This window comes from Medicago sativa, chromosome 5, assembly GCF_051527215.1.
Source record: "Medicago sativa cultivar Bolivia chromosome 5, Bolivia_mono, whole genome shotgun sequence".
NCBI classification, from domain to species: domain Eukaryota; kingdom Viridiplantae; phylum Streptophyta; class Magnoliopsida; order Fabales; family Fabaceae; genus Medicago; species Medicago sativa.
Genome location: NC_140753.1, coordinates 52563108 through 52582673, shown reverse-complemented (window position 1 = coordinate 52582673; position 19566 = coordinate 52563108). Strand labels below are relative to the sequence as shown.

The following is a 19566-nucleotide window of genomic DNA, read 5'->3' as shown; positions in this document are numbered from 1 at the left end:
TATATTATTTCTATTTCTCATATTATTTCCTCAAATAATAAAACAATATTCATTCAAATAAAACGCAACTCCACAAATCATATAATAAAATAGAATTACACCATATATCACATAAAATCACACAAAACATATATTTCACATGAAATCACACACACACACACACACACACACACACACACACACACACACACACACACACACACACACATATATATATCAAATAAAGTCATATAAAAATATTCACACATCTACTAAAAATAATTAAATAAAAATGGGGCGTTACAGTTTGCATGGAGTGTTTTGAAGCATTGAGTCTATAAAAAAAATATAAAAAACCTTTCAATCAAATATATATTTTGATATATATTTGATTTTTTTATATTAATTTGAATGACTAATATGATAGATCATTATATAACATTTCAATCACAATGATTTCATTATTATTAACATTTTATAGTTTCTATAATTTAGAAAAGGAAAATAGGCATTTTCCTTCAAAAACCTTCATTCAAACATACCCTTACATATTTTTTGTAAGTAGCAAAATTGTCTTATACTGTGATCATTAATTTGTACGCAGATATACACAAGTTGTTACGATGGACTTATTTGATTGATGGATGCTGAGAAGGAAATATTTGATATGGTATACGATGGTGAAAACAATATATATGCCTCTCACAACCAAAGAATGAGGCAAATTGTTTATATTTTGATTTTAGATTCTGATTTTTTTTAAAAGTTGTAACAAATAGATGCAATATTCTTAAAAGTGATTTTTTTTTCAAAAAAAGTGATTTTTTTTTTTACTTAAAAAAACTATAACAAACTGGTTCTAAGTGTAGTTAACGAGGTTATGGGTTGTGTTTATTATTATTTTTTTTGTCAAGTAACTTAACTTTTAGAGAAATTCATCTAAAGATGAATAAATGTGATGTAGGGTTCGAACCTCGACTCCAACATATAAAAAAGTGAGGAGAAATTCTTACATGAACTCTTACCTAAGAGATCATTCTTACACCCAACCAATTAAAATCAAACATCTCATTAAAATAATAAAAATAATTAATATCATAATTTTTCTCATTATTTTTAATATTTCTCTCTCCTTTTTCCACATTCTTTAACCAACAAAAACCGCCCACCACCATTTATTGTTTTCATTTCCATAATTAAAATCACATTTTTTTAAAGTTAATAACATGTGTCATATTTTTATTGGTTGGGTGTAAGAATAATCTCTTAGGTAAGAGTTCATGCAAGAATATCTCAAAAGTGATTTGTCCCGTTTTTTACGTAAATCTTGTCTCATGTCTCATATCGTTACGCAATAGACATTAGACATTAGACATTAGTGATTAACAATTCGAGTTTGGTTGATAAAATAAACAAATGAAATGTGCAGTTTGTGTTATTTTAAAAGGTAGTAGTAGTAGGATCGAAATAACCGTTTTGTGTACACGTGATGAGGATGTTGGTTGTTGCAGTCAGCCGTCTTCAGCAATGAGATTATGATGTTTAGGGAAATACTTGTGTGACATTAATGTCACGGTGACATTAAATCTGGGCCACATATTGGGTGACATTAGATGTGTTGTGTGGTCCATATGCAATGACAATGACAATGTGTGGTCCAGATGCAATGGCACGGTGACATTAATGTCACCAAAGTGCCACCCTGATGTTTACGTACGAAATTAGGTACTTGTCAAAAAAAAAAGTACGTAATTAGGTAAAATATTAGTTGGATCAATTTTTTCTTAAATAAATAAGGAAAATGCTACTTCTCAAGAAAAATAGCTTCAAGAATTTTTCAAGAAATAGTTGGCAAATTTTAATTGGATGATTTATTTGTCCACTTCCTATTTTTCAGCCACACCTCCTTGAATTGTGGCAAATAGTGCATTGTGATTGGCTATTCTTTATTCTTGAAGAATTCTTGATGTTATTTTTCTAGAGATATAACATTGCTCAATAAATAATGTTATCAAAAAATTGCATGTGGATGCGGTTTGTTCAACATATAAAATACCTCTAAAAATCCCATATGTCGTTGTCAAATCCATGAAAGCCATTGTCTTTCCATAAAAGAATTTTGAGAGTTCAATTGATGCCATGAAGCAATTTCTCTAATCATTCCCATATTACTATCTAGTTTCAAACTCCAATTTTGTATCTTGCAAAAGAGTATAACAAGATATTAAAATTTGTTTGTTAGGATAAAATACCTCCAAAAATTCATATTTCAAAGCCATTGCTTTTCTATAAGGATATTTGTTAAGAGAATTTAATTGTTGTCATGAAGCAAATTTCTCTCTTCATTCCCATGATATCTAGTTTCAAGCTCCAACTTTTTTATCTTGCCAAACTGCATAAATCACAAGTGTTAGCATGAACATGATATTTAATTTTCTTGGTTCGGATAAATCTTTTTCATTGTGTTAGAAATAAATCAAGACAACAAGAACAATAAAACACGTGTATAGCTTAACAAAATTAGGAATCCATCTTCATATATGAGTAAAAATATAGACATGTGTATAAATGCAAAAAAAATAAAAAAGGTACATGTATTGATATATGAAAGAGGTACCCGTATTGATATATCAATAAAAATATAGATAAATTATAACTTAGGTACCCATATTGGCATATATGAGTAAAAATATAGACAAATGTATGAATTATAGAAAAATATGTCACCGTATTGATACATTGGTCCCGTATGCAGAAAAAAAAATGTAAGAATACCCATCACTTACAAATATCGGTCCCGTATATTTGATTTATATTTATCACCCACAAATCTTAGTCCTATATTTTTTTATCGGTCACAAATTTTTGTCTTGTGTTCTTTTTTATATTTCTCAATCGCAAATCTTGGAACCGTGATTTTTTATATATATTTATCAGTAAAAAATCTTAGTCCCAAGTTATTTTATATTTATCAGTCACAAATCTCGATATAATGTTATTTTATATCTACCAATCACAAATCTTGGTTCGGTGTTACTTTATATTTATCAGTATAACATTGTTCAGTTTTATATCTACCAATCACAAATCTTGGTTCGGTCTCATGTCATATTTTCAGTTTTTGCATGGATGAAATTAGAAATAGTGACAACCTCTTCCTATGATAGTAACAAAAGTATAGAGGCTCTTTTAACCCAGCTAGACTACATATGGATGACTTTCCCATATTACTTGATTTTCACACTCTTTCACATCCCTGCCAGAGGGGTGCAATTTACATGGAAAAATCGAAGAATAGGCTCAAAGCATACTGAGAAGAGGTTGGACATGGGAATTTGCAACTAAATGTGGCTTAACAGTTGAAACTCTTTGACAATTTTCTCCCTAATTAGACACAAATCAGATCACTTTTCCATATTACTTGATTTTCAATGCTAGACCATTTCAAATAGAAAAGATGACCGACAAAAAGATAAAAGCGTCAATTTGGTCTCTTAAAATTTAACAAACTACATTTTATATTTTTTTGTCATTAAGAAAACGAATAATAAAGATTAATGTCGTTTTTTAATTTTATGTTTACGGGGATCAAATTGTCCTAATTTTTTTTAGTAGGGACTTAAATGTCACTTATTTTTGTAAACAATGTATGTGGTAGTTAGTAAGATAACTGGACTACCACATATGTCCAATCACGAGTCAAAAGTAGGACAAAAAAATTGGTTGGAGAAAAATATCGACAGAGAGATTAAATTGTCTTGGTTTAATTTTGTAAGGAACTAAATAAAGTATTTTTATTTGTTGAGAATTGATTTGGCCGCTACATAATTCAACAAGGATCAAAATGGTTCTTCACACTTTTTGTAAAGATGGGCTTCAATATGTTGCCTTTGCTTTGTAATATATATATATATATATATATATATATATATATATATATATATATATATATATATATATATATATAGGGTTATGTTACAAGACACCTTCATAAAAAGTAGTGTGGTGTCTTTTATCAAGTCACACCTCAAGGTGTGATTTTCACTTTTTTAGTTATAACTTTGATAAAAGACACCTTCATAAAAAGTAGTTGGTGTCTTTTAACAAATGCTCATAGAGTAACTTGATAAAAGACACCTTCACAAAAGGTGTCTTCTATCATAACCCATATATATATATATATATATATATATATGGGTTTGCTAGAACACACCCACTAGTTTTTATGTGAGAGTGTTTTAGCAAGTTATAACTAAAAAGTTAATAAATACACCTTAAGGTGTATGTTGCTATAACACACCTTCTAACAAAAACAAGTGGGTGTGCTCTAACAAATCCTATAGGGGTTTGCTATGATACACCCACTTACTTTTTAGAAGGAGTATTTTAGCAAGTGAATAACTAAAAAGTGGTTAAATACACCCTAAGGTGTAGCTTTGCTAAAACACTCCCACATAAAAACTAGTGGGTGTGTTCTAGCAAATCCCATATATATATATATATATATATATCATAAAATGACTCTAAATTAAATAGATTAAAAGAGATAGTAGTTATAGACATAGTTTTAAAAAATTGTCCCGGACTGGCCGGTAAAGTCGGTGCAACCTGGAATCAATAGGTATGTTGATTCGTGCAATATATTAGATCGGTCATGTAATTAAACCGGTGCAAACCTACGAGACTCGCTAAAAACAGGTGACTCGACCGGTTTTCAAAACCAATCAGATTTAATAAATATTTTATGTTTATTGTCATAATTAGTCATTAATTAGGTTCATTATGCACGTAATGACAGACCCAAAAATTTTAAGTAGTGTAAGCAACATATATGTGTGTTTGGCCTGACTTTTTTAGGGTCTAAAAGTTACTTTAAAACTAAAGTTAAAAGGAAGAGCTTTAAAAATAAAGTAAAAGTTGTTTGGTAATAATTGTCTTGTTAGCTTACAAATTATTTTTAAAAGTTCCAAGTAGTTGTGAAATATTAAGAAAAAACATTGATCGTTGTCATACTATATTTTTTTGGTAATTTTTTTTTGGTGATATTATCAATGACTGAAAGTTTTAGAAAAGAAATATCAATTCTTGAAACATTTTTTGAAGTTAATTCTATATAAAAATGAATAATATTTATAATTCATTATATTGAAGAAGAATTGAATTTCCATGATATGAAAAAGAATTCATTTTCCATGAAAAATGAAAGATTATTTATTTATTGGATTTTTCACACCTGTCTTGATTGGTCGAACTCATCAAATAATTTACAAGAATAATTATTTAAAAATAATTTAATAATATATTATCTATACAGGTTATAACTATAATATTATATCTTCTAAAAAAAACTATAATATTATATTTTGTAAAAAATATATAACAGTGAATGGCTATTATTAAATAATTATTTTGTAACATTTAACCATTTTCTAAATATGACTATAATATTATATTCTCTTATACTATATTTCAAATTAAATATGATTGCATATTCTAAGTTATTATCATTTATAAAAAACAATCGTTGTTATAATATTAATATATATGCATAAGATGTGTATACATCGTTAGCAGAAAGTAATATCATAAAGAAAAAAGATAGTCGTTTTATTTATTGTGTATATGTTGTTAGCTATCAACGTTTCCAGTATTAAAATGAAAATATAAAAATAGTTGGAGTTGGGTATCGAAGGAGGATCAAAGAAAAAAGGAGGCGAAAGTTTTTGAAAAGTTGATATTTTTAACTTTTTTTCAGGCTCCTTCTTCATTGTTTTTGTTCACTAAAAAAAAGTTCCTTATTTTATGCGGAGCTTCTTTCAATTTGTGTTTGGCCCTCCTTTTGCTTTTAAGAAGAAGTAAAGGAGAAAAAAAGTGGGGCCAAACAGGCTCACCTAAGTTACTTCTTTTGTAAACAAAATAACTAGACAAAAATACACATATACATTACTCCCTCCGGTCTCAAATGTAAGAAATTTTTTTAATAAATGATGTATGTGGTCTTTATTATAGACCACATACATCATTTATTGAATGAACCAAAAAAGTGAAAAGTTTTTTACATTTGAGACCGGAGAGAGTATTATGGAACAAAAGATGTTGGTTTGTTTGTCGTATTTGTGCGGCGTTGTTTGTCTTTTTTGTTTTGTTCAGGTATTTGTTCAATTCAGATTGTCAGATCAGCTTAGATCTAATGCAGATCAAATCAATGACTTTGGTGTCGTCTACGTTGCAGATCCAGAGACACGGATACTCCGGAGACTTGAATATAGTCATATGTGTATGCTTTTGTATTTTGTTGTTTTATGCTATTAACATGGATGTTGTAAGTTTGTTCGCAGATTCATCATTTTTGTTTTTAGCGAATTTGCATTGTATCGATTTACTTTATCAATTTGAATGAATATTATTTATTTTTGTCAAAAAAAAAATACCTCTTTAGAATTTTAATGTGGCGTGTACTCTAGAAATCTTGAAAGACATTTTATCTAAGGCTTAATTGCAGTTTTGGTCCCCATATTTTTACCATTTTGTAGAATTGGTCCCTCTATTTTAAAATTTGGCAGTTTTGATCCCTCCATCATATTTTTAAACTATAAAAATGTGATGTGTTAAATTTTTAATGTCGTGAAATATGATTTGAAGATGGAAAAAGATTAACATCAATGAAATTGTAACAAAATTCCCTTGAAAACTTCATTTAAAATATCATATCACAATATTTTAGACAAAATATTTGATAAAGAGACCAAAATTGTTGAATTTTAAAATAGGCGGACCAATTTCGCAAAAAAATTAAAATAGGGGGACCAAAACTACAATTAAACCTTTATTTAATATATAGAGCAAGTGGCAATTTGGGAGCACGTGTGGGATGAATATTAGTGTGCGGGTCGCAAAACACCATTGTCTTTTTCTTTTTTTAGGGACCATTGTCTTTTTTTTTTTTTAACAAAAACAAAACGATACACATTCATTCAAAATTAATAGAGCACATCAAATACAAACATCGCTAAAAACGTAAAGGGTGAATCTACGAATAAACTCACAACACCTGAGTTAATATCATACAATGGCAAAATGCCTACAAATAATATGATAAAATCTAAATGAAATATGCTTCCGAATCTGCAACGTTAACGTCCAAATCATTGATTGAATTTGTAATTGATTGATGTCGATTTTTCAATAAAAACTACATGAACACCGCGATAAAATGCGAAATCAATCGCCGCACAAAACGAACCAAAGGTTAGGACTATAAAAGAAATAAAAAACCGAATGCATTGGACGAAGACACCGATAGCTATTTATTGCTACACCGATTCTTATCCTTAAATCCATACTACATGCAATTCATTTGCTTGGGTTTATATAGACCAAGCAAATCTTATTCAACAACGATGTGCACTTTATGTTACTAGCTGCCTGTCAATTTTGATGGTTTTTTTTTTTTTCATGACGTAGGTCATTTTATCCTACACTGTTGGGCTATTTTTTAGTATTGGTGTTACGAACCGACGCGTATCAATGCTCTACACTCTCAAACGTATCGAATTCTTCACATGTCGTGTATCGCGAACCCATACCCGTACCGCGTACCAACGCTAATTGCGAATTATGTGACTATGCGACGAATAACACAACGCCGCACTTAGACGACGAAATCACAAAAAACACAATAGGAAAAACTTTATAAATATGAAAACCACTTATTTAGATCGAAAGAAAAGGGAAAAAAAGATGTAGAGGGGTGATTTTAGGTCAAAAATACCTAAAACCACCCCTCTTTGATGAATGAAGGAGAAAGAATGGTTAGAGTAACTGGGACCAGCAAATTCTGAGAATTCAATTCTTGAGGGACCACTGTCTTGTCTCGTGGGTTTCGTGTATCATGTGAGCCTCGCTAAGATAGGGAAAAAAAAACATAATAATCCAATTCAATTATATAACACCAAACTATATATGGTAGAACATGAAGAGAGATACCACTCACACACTAGTACTAGTAGAGATAGAAACTTTGATACGTGAATAGAGAGAATAAGTTGATAAGAAATGAATGGTGTTGAAGTTGAACGACCATTGAAACTTCACTTCATTCCGTATCCAGCATCTGGACACATGATGCCTCTTTGTGATATAGCAACTTTGTTTGCATCACGTGGCCAACATGTCACAATCATCACTACTCCCTCCAATGCTCAATCCCTTACCAAAACTCTCTCATCTGCCGCCCTCCGTCTTCACACGGTTGACTTCCCCTATCAACAAGTCGACCTCCCTAAAGGCGTTGAATCTATGACCTCCACGACTGATCCCATCACCACTTGGAAGATTCATAATGGCGCAATGCTCCTCAACGAAGCGGTTGGGGATTTCGTTGAGAAGAATCCACCGGATTGTATCATTGCTGATTCCGCGTTCTCATGGGCTAATGACTTGGCCCACAAGCTTCAAATCCCGAATTTAACATTCAATGGATCGTCTCTCTTTGCTGTCTCGATCTTTCATTCCCTTCGAACAAACAATTTACTTCATACAGATGATGATGCTGATTCAGATTCAAGTTCCTATGTCGTTCCAAATCTTCATCATGATAATATCACCTTGTGTAGTAAACCGCCAAAGGTTCTCAGCATGTTCATAGGAATGATGCTTGACACAGTGCTCAAAAGTACAGGCTACATCATCAACAACTTTGTTGAACTTGATGGAGAAGAGTGTGTCAAACACTACGAGAAAACCACGGGTCACAAGGCTTGGCATCTTGGTCCAACTTCCTTTATTCGTAAAACTGTTCAGGAGAAAGCAGAGAAGGGAAACGAGAGTGATGTGAGCGAGCACGAGTGCCTGAACTGGCTCAAATCACAACGAGTTAACTCAGTTGTGTACATATGTTTTGGAAGCATAAACCATTTCTCTGATAAACAACTATATGAGATTGCGTGCGCAATAGAAGCATCAGGTCACCCATTCGTATGGGTTGTTCCTGAGAAGAAAGGGAAAGAAGATGAGATCGAAGAAGATAAAGAAAAGTGGCTGCCGAAGGGATTTGAGGAGAGAAACATTGGAAAGAAGGGTTTCATAATTAGGGGTTGGGCCCCACAAGTCCTGATATTGAGCCACCCTGCGGTAGGGGGATTTCTGACACATTGTGGGGGGAACTCAATTGTAGAGGCTGTTGGCGCGGGTGTTCCAATGATAACGTGGCCTTGTCATGCAGATCACTTCAGCAATGAGAAATTGATAACAACAGTCCGAAGAATTGGAGTGGAAGTAGGTGTAACGGAATGGTGTACAAATGGTAACGGGGAGAGAAAGAAGTTGGTGAGCAGAGATAACATAGAGAAGGCTGTGAGGAGATTGATGGACGGTGGTGATGAAGCTGAAAATATGAGACAACGTGCTCGAGAGTTAGGAGAGAAGGCTACACGAGCTATTAAAGAAGGTGGTTCCTCTCATAATAATTTGTTAGCTTTGATCGATGAACTTAAAAGATTGAGAGACTGCAAACCACATGATTAATCAAAGGAATATGGTATAAGTTTTTAGAACTTATCGTAATAACGTCCTTGTTTCGTCAAGCAGAAGCATTAATGTTATGGATTTGGTAGATGAATTTCTATTGAATACTAGCATAAAAATGCTTTGCTGTTTTCAGGATTTCGGTCGATGATTTTGTTTTACTTATCATTGCATATTTCAATTTTCACTGTGGTACTACGTTGAAGCAGTAATAAATGTATTTTCTTTGTGAAAGAAAATGTATTTTATATTTTATTTTATTTTATTTTATTTTATTCTGTAACATTAGTAACTATGTTGAAGCAAGCAGTATTATGCAAATCAAAGGTTACTTGATGTCCATAATGCTCTTTTTACTTGTAGACCTCAATGAATAAATCTATGTGGTACTACTCTTTATCTGGTGTCAAGGTTCTTGGTTCTGTTTCAGGTTTAACTCCAATTTGTAAGTATCATAAGTCCTTCTATATGGTCTCAAACAATCCCATATACCATAATATTCAAAGTTGTCATCAACCTGGATCTCTTTAGGATAAAATCAATCCTCAAATGATCACTTCATTTTTAGTTTTGGCCTTCAATTTACTACTTTCTTGGAATATGTCGATAATATTGTTTTGGCTCATGACGATCATTCTAAAACTTAACTTGTTAAGTCATGTCTGGATAAGAATTTCATAATCATAGATTTAGGCACACTCCATTTTGTCGGGGTCAAACTGCTTAATCAGCGCAAATATACTATTGCGTTCCTTGAAGAAAGTGGTCAGCTAGCTAGGCGTGAAACCTTCAACTCAGCGTGATCCTTCTTTGAAGTTGTATAATATCTATGAAACTTCTTCACCTTTCTAAGAACTTAGAACTTTCACTTGGTTCTCGCACACACGCTCACTTGTATTTGATTCTCTATATCCTTATGAGAGAAGAAGATAAAAGAGAAAATGATTTTGAAAGAGAGAGAGAGAGAGAGAGAGAGAGAGAGAGAGAGAGAGAGAGAGAGAGAGAGAGAGAGAGAGAGAGAGAGAGAAGAGTATTGCTCAATAAAAGGCTAACAAACTGAAAAACTAACTAACTGTCAAAAGCAGAAAGTTTTCAACTCTATCTACTCTTACTTGTGCTGCAAGTAATTTATTGTATTGACTAGTCTTACTTGAATTAACTCTCAACAACTTTATCATGATAAATTAGCTTACTGCAAGCTAATTGGCTTATTGTTGTATTGTACTTGAGCACAACAAGGACAGATGTAGTCTATGTTGTGCAGAAACTCCATTTTGTTACTAAACCATGTGCATTACCAACCTGTTACTAAAGTACTTCACTACCTCAGGTTCTCTAGTCAAAGGCTTGCTGTTTCCTATCTCATCTTCACTTCAGCTCTTAGGTTTTGCTTATTCTGATTGAGCCACCAGTCTAGCTTCTAGAAAATCCATAGCAAGTTATTGTTTTAGTCTTTGTTGTTCATTGATATTCTAGAAATTGAAAAACAACCACAGTTTCTCAATCCGTATTTTATGTTGGATACCAAACTTTATTTAGCCTTGCTTGTTAATATCAGTAGCTCAGCTGTTGTTATCTTTCAGGAAAACGACTAAAATAGCTCACAAACATCGGTATAGGTTAATAGCTCACGAGAATAACCAACATTGTGAATCAGTGGCTTTCTGTAAATGAGTGTGCTGAGAATAATGGGAATGCTGAAATTCTTGTTAGTGAGATGGTTGTAAAAAAAGTTGTTGGATTCATAAATTCCCCATGTAGAATTGTACTTTATTTTGTTGTACATTACAATTGTCCAGACAATCTTTGAAGGTTCTGACTTGTACTGTTTAACTCAATCCGAAAATCTCAATTAGCTCTAATATTGAGAGTTAAAAAGTCCCAGTTTAGAGAAATTATGAAGTCTAGTTGTTTAATGGTCTTGTTTTGTTTTAAGACTACAGCAGGAAGGTTGCAAGTATTGTCTGGGATAGAAATGAACTCGCAAAGGACGAGATAAATAAAGATCTCACCAAACAGCCGCCAAAAATAAACCGTGGAAAAAGAATGCATATGGAAGCAATGACCCCGTCGCCAAAACATAAAAATAAATGTCAACTCTAGTCGAACTTTGACAACGCCAACCTTTGAAAGTCTTTGACAAGATCAGCCCGACTAGGCATGATCATGTGATGCACCAAAATAAATGTCAACCTTGTAAAGGCTTGAGCGAGATCAGCCCGACTTAGCCTAATCATGTGATTCACCAAAATATATGTGAACCCATATAAATAATACTGTGACGAGATCAGCCCGACTTGGCTCTCGTCATGTTATTCACCAAACAAATATCAACCTTATAAAGGCTCGGACGTTACCAGTCTGATAGGGGGCCTAACTATAAAAGACTCAACACCCCCCAGGCGGAGTACAAAATAACGTATGATTACGAAATATGAAAAACTATGGAAAACAGGTTAAAAGAAAATTTCAACACTCTGCAAACAAAAAATAATCACTAGCAATGTAAAGGTTAAGAATAGACTCTAAACCACCGGCGAATACACAAGATAGCATGAAGGACAAATATGATAAAAGAAAGAAACTTTCTACATGGACCGTCGTAAAAAATATAGCTTACGAGGCGACCAAAGCTAAAGAGAGAAGATAGCAACCAACAAGGAGTCTCACACCAGATCAACTACTATGAATTAAGGGCCTCCCCTCTCATGTACGATCACCTCGCATTTTATCACCTTATTGATTAACTCTTTGCTACCTGCTAGCACCTGATCTTACTTAGGCGTTGGAGTATCTTTTGCAGGTATACTAGACTCCCTCCCCATTTTGGATAAAGAGCATATGACCATTCGCGCCATTTCCACTCACCGACGCGAAGGAAGGACATCTCAGGAGGTGCAGGCTGTCTGTTCAAACAGGAATAAAACGATTATTCAAATTTATCATATAACAGATGTACCACAAAATGTTAAATGCCTAAGAAAATTTGAAATTGACATTTTAATTTAAATCAATGCAAAACTAAAAGGCTTCAAGTTATAAAGCAACTAGTACATAATATCTCAAAACTTGCACATTTTTTCTATGCATGATCTCCATCTGCAACGTGCCCTGGTGAGCAGTTTTGTTTTGATTTTAAAAAATATTAACAACCATAGCCAACTTTCATATATAATTTTACCTTTAAAATTGTTGGTTATTACCATTGTTTTTACCTCTAAATTAAGTGATCTTTCAGTGCATGGCCTACTTCCCCTTACACGTGTCTATTAATTTAAGTAGTTTGGAACATCTTATGCTTTCTAGTGTTTGGTCGATTAAGTAGTTTATACAATTTGGTGAAGTCCATACCAAAGTTGCAACCTGAGAATGGAACTTGCAGCTTCACAGTGCATCAGGACTGGTAAGTGGTTATGTGTTAGGGCGGACCTAGAGTGGCACATGTGTGGAGTTGAAGTTATGGGATTCTCACAATGGATCAAATAGTATAGTACATAAATATGTTGAACCTTAACTGATAATTAAAATATTAATTTTTTATAATAGTTATATGGTCAATTTTAAAATAGTATGTAAGATACATGTCACAATATTTTAAAATATCAATTTTTTATAATAAATAATTAAAAATATTATATTAATGGTCGTTTCTGTGTGCTTAGTTTAAGGAATAATGCATAATATGTGCGGTAGTCCGGGTTCGAACCTCGAACACCACACTTATTTGGCTAACTCTACGGTGGGAGACCTTGATAGGTCTCCTACCGGTGAGAGACCTCCTTTTTTTTTTTTTTTGCAAAATGAATAGGAGCCATTGGATTAAATCCAATGGTTGAGTAAAAAGTTGTTATAATTATTATATCAATACAAATAATGCTTATTTTTAAGATGAAATTTTCTTTTATGAAATCTTTAACCAATTATCTCATAGCATATCGTTAGCAAAACCATACAACTATTATTATAATATAAACTATTATTATATTTGTTGAAAAAGGTTGTGACTGACGCTACGTTGGTGGTGAAAAAATAATTAATTATGGTTATTTATTTATACTCTGCTAGAAATGGATAAATATTTTTTAAAAAATCAACATTTTAGACAATTATAAATATAACTTGTATAATTTTCGCACGCTTATGCGTTTATAAATTTTTTATGATATAACTTGACCCCACTTATTAAAATTTCTGGATCCGTCACTGAATAGGGTGATAGAGAGTTGCAGCAGAGGGAGGTGAGAGACAAAAAATAAAGGAAAAGGAAGAAAGAAAAAGAAAAAAGGAAAGGAAAGAACAAAAGAGTAAATTTGGATTTAATCAACCATTGGATTTAATCCAATGGCTCTTACTCATTTTGCAAGGAAAAAAAAAAAAAAAAAAGAGGTCTCTCACCGGTAGGAGACCTATCAAGGTCTCCCAACGTAGACAACACCCACTTATTTATCTTAAAGATGAATTTCTCCTTGAAAAAAAAAATTTGTATCAAATCAAATCAAAACTAACCAATTAAAATAAAATTAAAACCTTCTGGAAAACATAATAATTTTAGTAAAAAATTAAATATAATTTTTTTTGGTCAACAAAATTAAATAGAAATTTTCCTAAAAAAAAATAAATAAATAAAAATTAAAAAGAAAAATTAATAATAAGTGGGTCCATCATCTTTTCATCAAACCATAAATTAACGTCACTCTCCTCTTTACACTTACGCCGTTTTTTCTCAAAACCTCTTCACTCTCGCTTACTCAAAACTCTTCCAAATTCATCAATTCCCAATTCCCTCTTCCAAACCCTAATTCTCTCCACAAAAAACCCTAATCCCCAAAATTCCATTCATCAATGGAGCAACAATGCTTCAATTCCCATCCCAATTCCTGCAATTCCTCACCCACCTCTCGTGAATTGCTCGAAAACGATCACCACCACCGTTCATTCGATGAACCACCACCTTCCAACGGTCCCAGAGTGAAGCTCATGATTCGCTTCGGTGGAAAAATCGAACTCAGGCATCACGACGATCAAAACTATTCCTACATCGGCGGTGACACCAAAATCCTCACCGTCGATCGTAGTATCAAATACTCTAACCTCATTGATAAGCTATCATCAATGACGTTTTCTGATCTTTGCCTAAAGTATCAACAACCTGGTGGAGAGCTCGATTCTTTGATCTCGGTATTCAACGATGACGATCTCGAAAGTATGATGTTTGAGTATGATTGCATGTGTCGCATTTCACCTAAACCTGTAAGGATGAAGGTTTTTCTCTTCCCTCTCCCTGTTAACAATGCACCTTCTGATTCTTTGGATTCCGCTTTCAATCTTGCGGTGGTGGAAGATTCGAAATCCGACGGACAGATGTTCGTCAAGATGCTCAATTCCGTTCATCGTCCGCCGCCGGTGGAAGATTTATCTCCTCCGCCGCCGTCGACGATGAAGACGAGTCCAGATTATCTTTTTGGATTAGATAACAATCAGTCGAAAATTCCGGTGACTGAACCGGATTTCGCGGCGAAGAATACGGAATGTGGGACCGAGACGGTTACAGAAAAAGAGATTCAGGAAATTCAGATGGTGGAAACAGTGAATGATGATGAAAAGAAAGTGAAAGTTAACGGAGAAAACGACGGAATTAACGGTAATGCTGAACAGCAAGTGAAAATTGACGGAGAAAACGGTGGAAATAACGGTGGTGTTGATGTTTCCTCTGAAGAAAACACGGAAAGAGTGATTCCGTTAGTTACTAGTGAACCTTCTGCTGAGGATCTGGTTCAAGAAGTTCAACCGGGTTCATTTTGTTCGTGTTCGGTTCAGGTACCTGAACCGGTTTCGGTTCAGTCATCCTTTACTTCAGAAATGTATAATGTTGCTGTTGCTGGTGCTGGTAGTGGTTATTCGATGGGGTATGTAAATGAACCGTTACCGGTTTATTTGATTCCAACACCTTCTGGATTGTATCAAGCTATGAGGCCGGTTACTGGACCAACCGGTCAACCGGTTTATTTCGCGTATTCGCCGATTGTGAACAATGGTGGTGGATATTCGCATGGTTCGTATGTGGCTAACAGATCAGCTTTGCCATTGTAGGAGGTGGCGGGTGGTGGTGGTGGTGGTGACAGATGGAATTGATGGTGGGAGATGGCTGTCTCCGGTGAAATATTCTGCATATAAAGGCATTCATTCATTATTAAAAAAAATTAAAAATCATTCATTTTATTTCTGTTTTGAAAGATAGTGCTGGAAATGGTTAATTTTTGGTTTTTTGTTATGATATGGAATATTGGTGTTAAAAGAACATTGTTTTGATTCTTGTTGATAGATGCATATTCGAAAGGATATTCTAAAATGGTTTTTTAAGTGTAGTTAACGAGATTATGGGGATTGTGGTTGATTGGTATATTGGTTTTCATTTTTTGTTTATGATGGATTGTCTCTGTTTGTTCCTGCAGTCATATCCGTTTGTTGTTAGTTTTTTAATTGAATAACATTTAATTAGTCCATGATTTTGCAGGACACTTTCAAATAAACACATGAGATTATGAAAATTTTGAAAAGGTTCTTGAGTTTAAGTTTTTAACTTTTACTTATATTAATCCTTGTCAAAATATTATGATTAAAAATAAAGATCAACTGAACTATGTTTACGGGGATAGAGTAGGTATGATTCACTCATTTTTTACATTTTTGGCTAGATGTTATTTCATAGGCCTAGTGGCTGCCAGCGTTTTTTTTATGTAAATATTGTCTCATACTGTAACGCAATGGACATTAATGATTAACAATTCGAGTTTAGTTGATAAAATATTGGGTTAATTATGTTTTTGGTCCCTACAAAATTGCGACCTTGTAAGTTTAGTCCTTATTTAATTTTAATAGCATTTTTAATCTCTACAAAAAAAAATTTACTTATAATTTTAGTCCCTGCTAAAATAAATTTTGTTTAATTATCCTTAAACTCTTAAATTTTTTAACGATTATTTTTATACAAGTTTAGAACACTATGAATGGTTCATTTACTAAAATCTATAATTTTTTAACATGAAATAAATTAAATATAAATTTTTTAAATTGACAAAAGTTTAAGATATAAGTAACAAAAATATGGACGTAGAAATCAAATATTTGCGATATTTTTTTCGGAGGACCTTTAAATAACGTTCTTAACATGACTGTAAAAAATTGTTGAAAAACTTAAGAGTTTAAGCATAAATTAAACAAATTTGGATTGAGTAAGGACTAATATTGTGTACAGAAATTTTTTGTAGGGATTAAAAATGCTATTAAAATTAAGTAAGGACTAAACTTACAAGGTCGCAATTTTGTAGGGACCAAAAACATAATTAACCCTAAAATATTTGATCACGGTTTAAATAAATAAACAAATGAAATGTGCAGTTTGTGTTAGGTAGTACTCCCTCCGTCCCGGAATAACTGACCCATTTTCTAAAAAAAAGTGTCCCAAAATAACTGACTCATTTCAATTTTCAATACAACTTTCATCATTCCCAATACAATATAACACTAAATAATATTACTTTTATCATTCCCAATACAATATATTCAATTTTCCCCTTTATTTATACATTTTTTTTAATATGTGTGAAAAACAAAATTGTGTCAATTAAATTGAGACGGAGGTAGTACTAGCTAGTAGGATCGAAATAACTGTTTTGTGTAGTACACGTGATGGGGATGTTGGTTGTTGCAGTCAGCCGTCTTCAGCAAAGATTATGACATTTAGGTACGTAATTAGGTAAATACGCTAAAATGGGAGTAGTAAGTTATTAGCTGGATCAATATTTTTTTCTTAAATAAAGTTATCTAAAAAATCCCATATTCTTTTAAGAAAAAAAAACCTCTAAAAATCCCATATGTCGTTGTCAAATCCATGAAAGCCAATGCCTTACAATTAATGGTTATTTTAGAGTTCAATTGATGACATGAAGTAATTTCTCTCTTCATTCCTATAGTATCTATCTACGAACTCCAATTTTTTTTTTTACCTTGCGAAAGAGTATAAATCACAAGTGTTAGGTTGAACAAGATATTAACATTTGTTTGTTAGGATAAACCTTTTGCATTGTGCTAGTAATAAGATTCTAAACAATAAGCAAGAACACGATGACCTTTGGAGTGACTATGAGCTGAAATACATGTTCAACTTCATCAATGGTCGTTTTTGTATGTAACCTCCATTCAGAGCTTATCATAGACCAGTAAGACCACATTGTTCCCTTTACCTATTCAAGAACATGAGTTTCACCGGATGCAGTCTTGCCAATCACTTCTTTTATTCATACATTATTAATCCCCAATGCCCAATGCCCATAGCACAAGCATGTGATGTGACCAAATAATTAAGCAAGCGCATGGTAACGTTAACCCATTCACACAGCATCCTCCAAAGAGCTACAAAAAGATTCTAAATTAATAAATTAGTGAAGCGTTTGTTTGATTTCAGTTTCGGAGGGGTCGAATTTGATTTTTAAGGTTGTAAAATCGATTGTATCATGTATGATTTAAACGAGAATTGATTTTACAATTGATTTTAACATTAAATTTATTGTTAAATCCGTTTTTACATCGAAATGATATTATTTACATTCGAAATCAATTTATGTCCTTAACACATGAAGACACATAACTAAGTTTACAATCCAAATTTTAGTATTAATGGAGTAATGTATTGTATTGTTTTCGGAAATATCACATTTACACTGTGACAAGCCACATCCAACTGAAAGCTACACAGTCAATGTGCATTTAGTTCCTCTCACCATGTCAATCTAACTAAATGTCGGTAAACCTTGCAATACCTGGCTCAACATTCTTAACTGCTAAAATAGCTCAACTTGACTTACCTCATCCCAAAATGGTTATGTGATCTCACTGCCAACTTCATCCACGATATTTTTCCAATTTTTTACTTGGTGTGGACCTGATTTCTCGCAATCAAAAAGGAAAAGTACTTGCTACGAAATTTTATGAACCCCAAATTCGTAGAACGAAGAATGAGCCTTGCTATATGGTACGAGATAATATGCACACGAACTGCACGACATATTGATATACATGTTAGATTCTATCTTAATGGATGCTAGCTTATAATTTTTTTCAAAATAAACTAGTTACAAACCCGTGCTTCGCACGGGTAGGATTACTTTTTTTCGGATAATTTTGTTTGCAAACACATATTTGTTAACGCTTAAAAGTAAACTGATTCCAAATATAGATATTACATGCATATAAATATAAAAAACCATAATAAAATTTTCTCCAGCATTGTGTCAACCCAATTCCTCCCCTACACGACCTTTGTTGCTTATTCATGTCAATTCCCCTCCATTTTCTTCTTAAACCTTCAATTTAATCATACCTTAAAGGTTAAAATAATTTGTTGCCATAACTTAACATTGAAAGTGCATATTAACCTCTTGGAATAATTTAAAAGGATCGACATAAACATAGAAGATTAAAGATAAATTTATAACTTTAAACTAATTTTAAAAAAAAAAATTAGTATGTTTGACTAAGATATTGCAAAAAAAAAAAGTTTGTCGAAGATATTGATCATGCAATACTAAATACTATATTCCCTAGATGCCTAGAACTTGAAAATATCTACTTTCTTACAGTTATTCAGATTCAATACTACACATAGGGGCAATACTCGGAAAATAAAATAAAATAATTGTGTCTAGTAATTTGTAACATGACTTATATTTAGAGACACTTTTTTTCTTCTTCCGAATGAGACTTATATGTATGGACAGAGGTTATATTGATGTTGCTGTTTTGTTTGGGTGTTTATGTCTAGTTCTTGCGTCGTTGCTAGAAACTGCAGTATAGTCCTTATCTAGTGCACATTGTATGGCTGAGATTAATGTTTAAACCGGTAAAATCAAACTGTAAATATTGTATGTGTCATGATAGAATTGGACTTGAGGAAAAGTTGTTTTGAGTTAAATTTGCGTTGATTTGGAGCTGTGGGAGCATGAATTGTTGCTTGCTTTGACTCTCTGGAGTGGATATATGGCAGGTTATATTCACAACCTTTGA

General features: G+C 32.7%; 1 protein-coding gene and 1 pseudogene across 2 annotated transcripts; both read left to right on the top strand.

Annotated features, from left to right (window-relative positions):
• The first annotated feature begins 7426 nt into the window (after positions 1–7426).
• Positions 7427–9914, top strand: LOC146922925 (UDP-glucosyl transferase 73CC6 pseudogene; annotated as a pseudogene). Its single transcript, XR_015012644.1, has one exon. The product of XR_015012644.1 is annotated as a UDP-glucosyl transferase 73CC6 pseudogene (transcript).
• Positions 9915–14206: 4292 nt separating this feature from the next.
• Positions 14207–15927, top strand: LOC146922924 (uncharacterized). Its single transcript, XM_085715704.1, has one exon. The coding sequence runs from the start codon at positions 14347–14349 to the stop codon at positions 15592–15594; it is 1248 nt and encodes a 415-aa protein (XP_085571830.1). The 5' UTR covers positions 14207–14346; the 3' UTR covers positions 15595–15927.
• The last annotated feature ends 3639 nt before the right edge of the window (positions 15928–19566 follow it).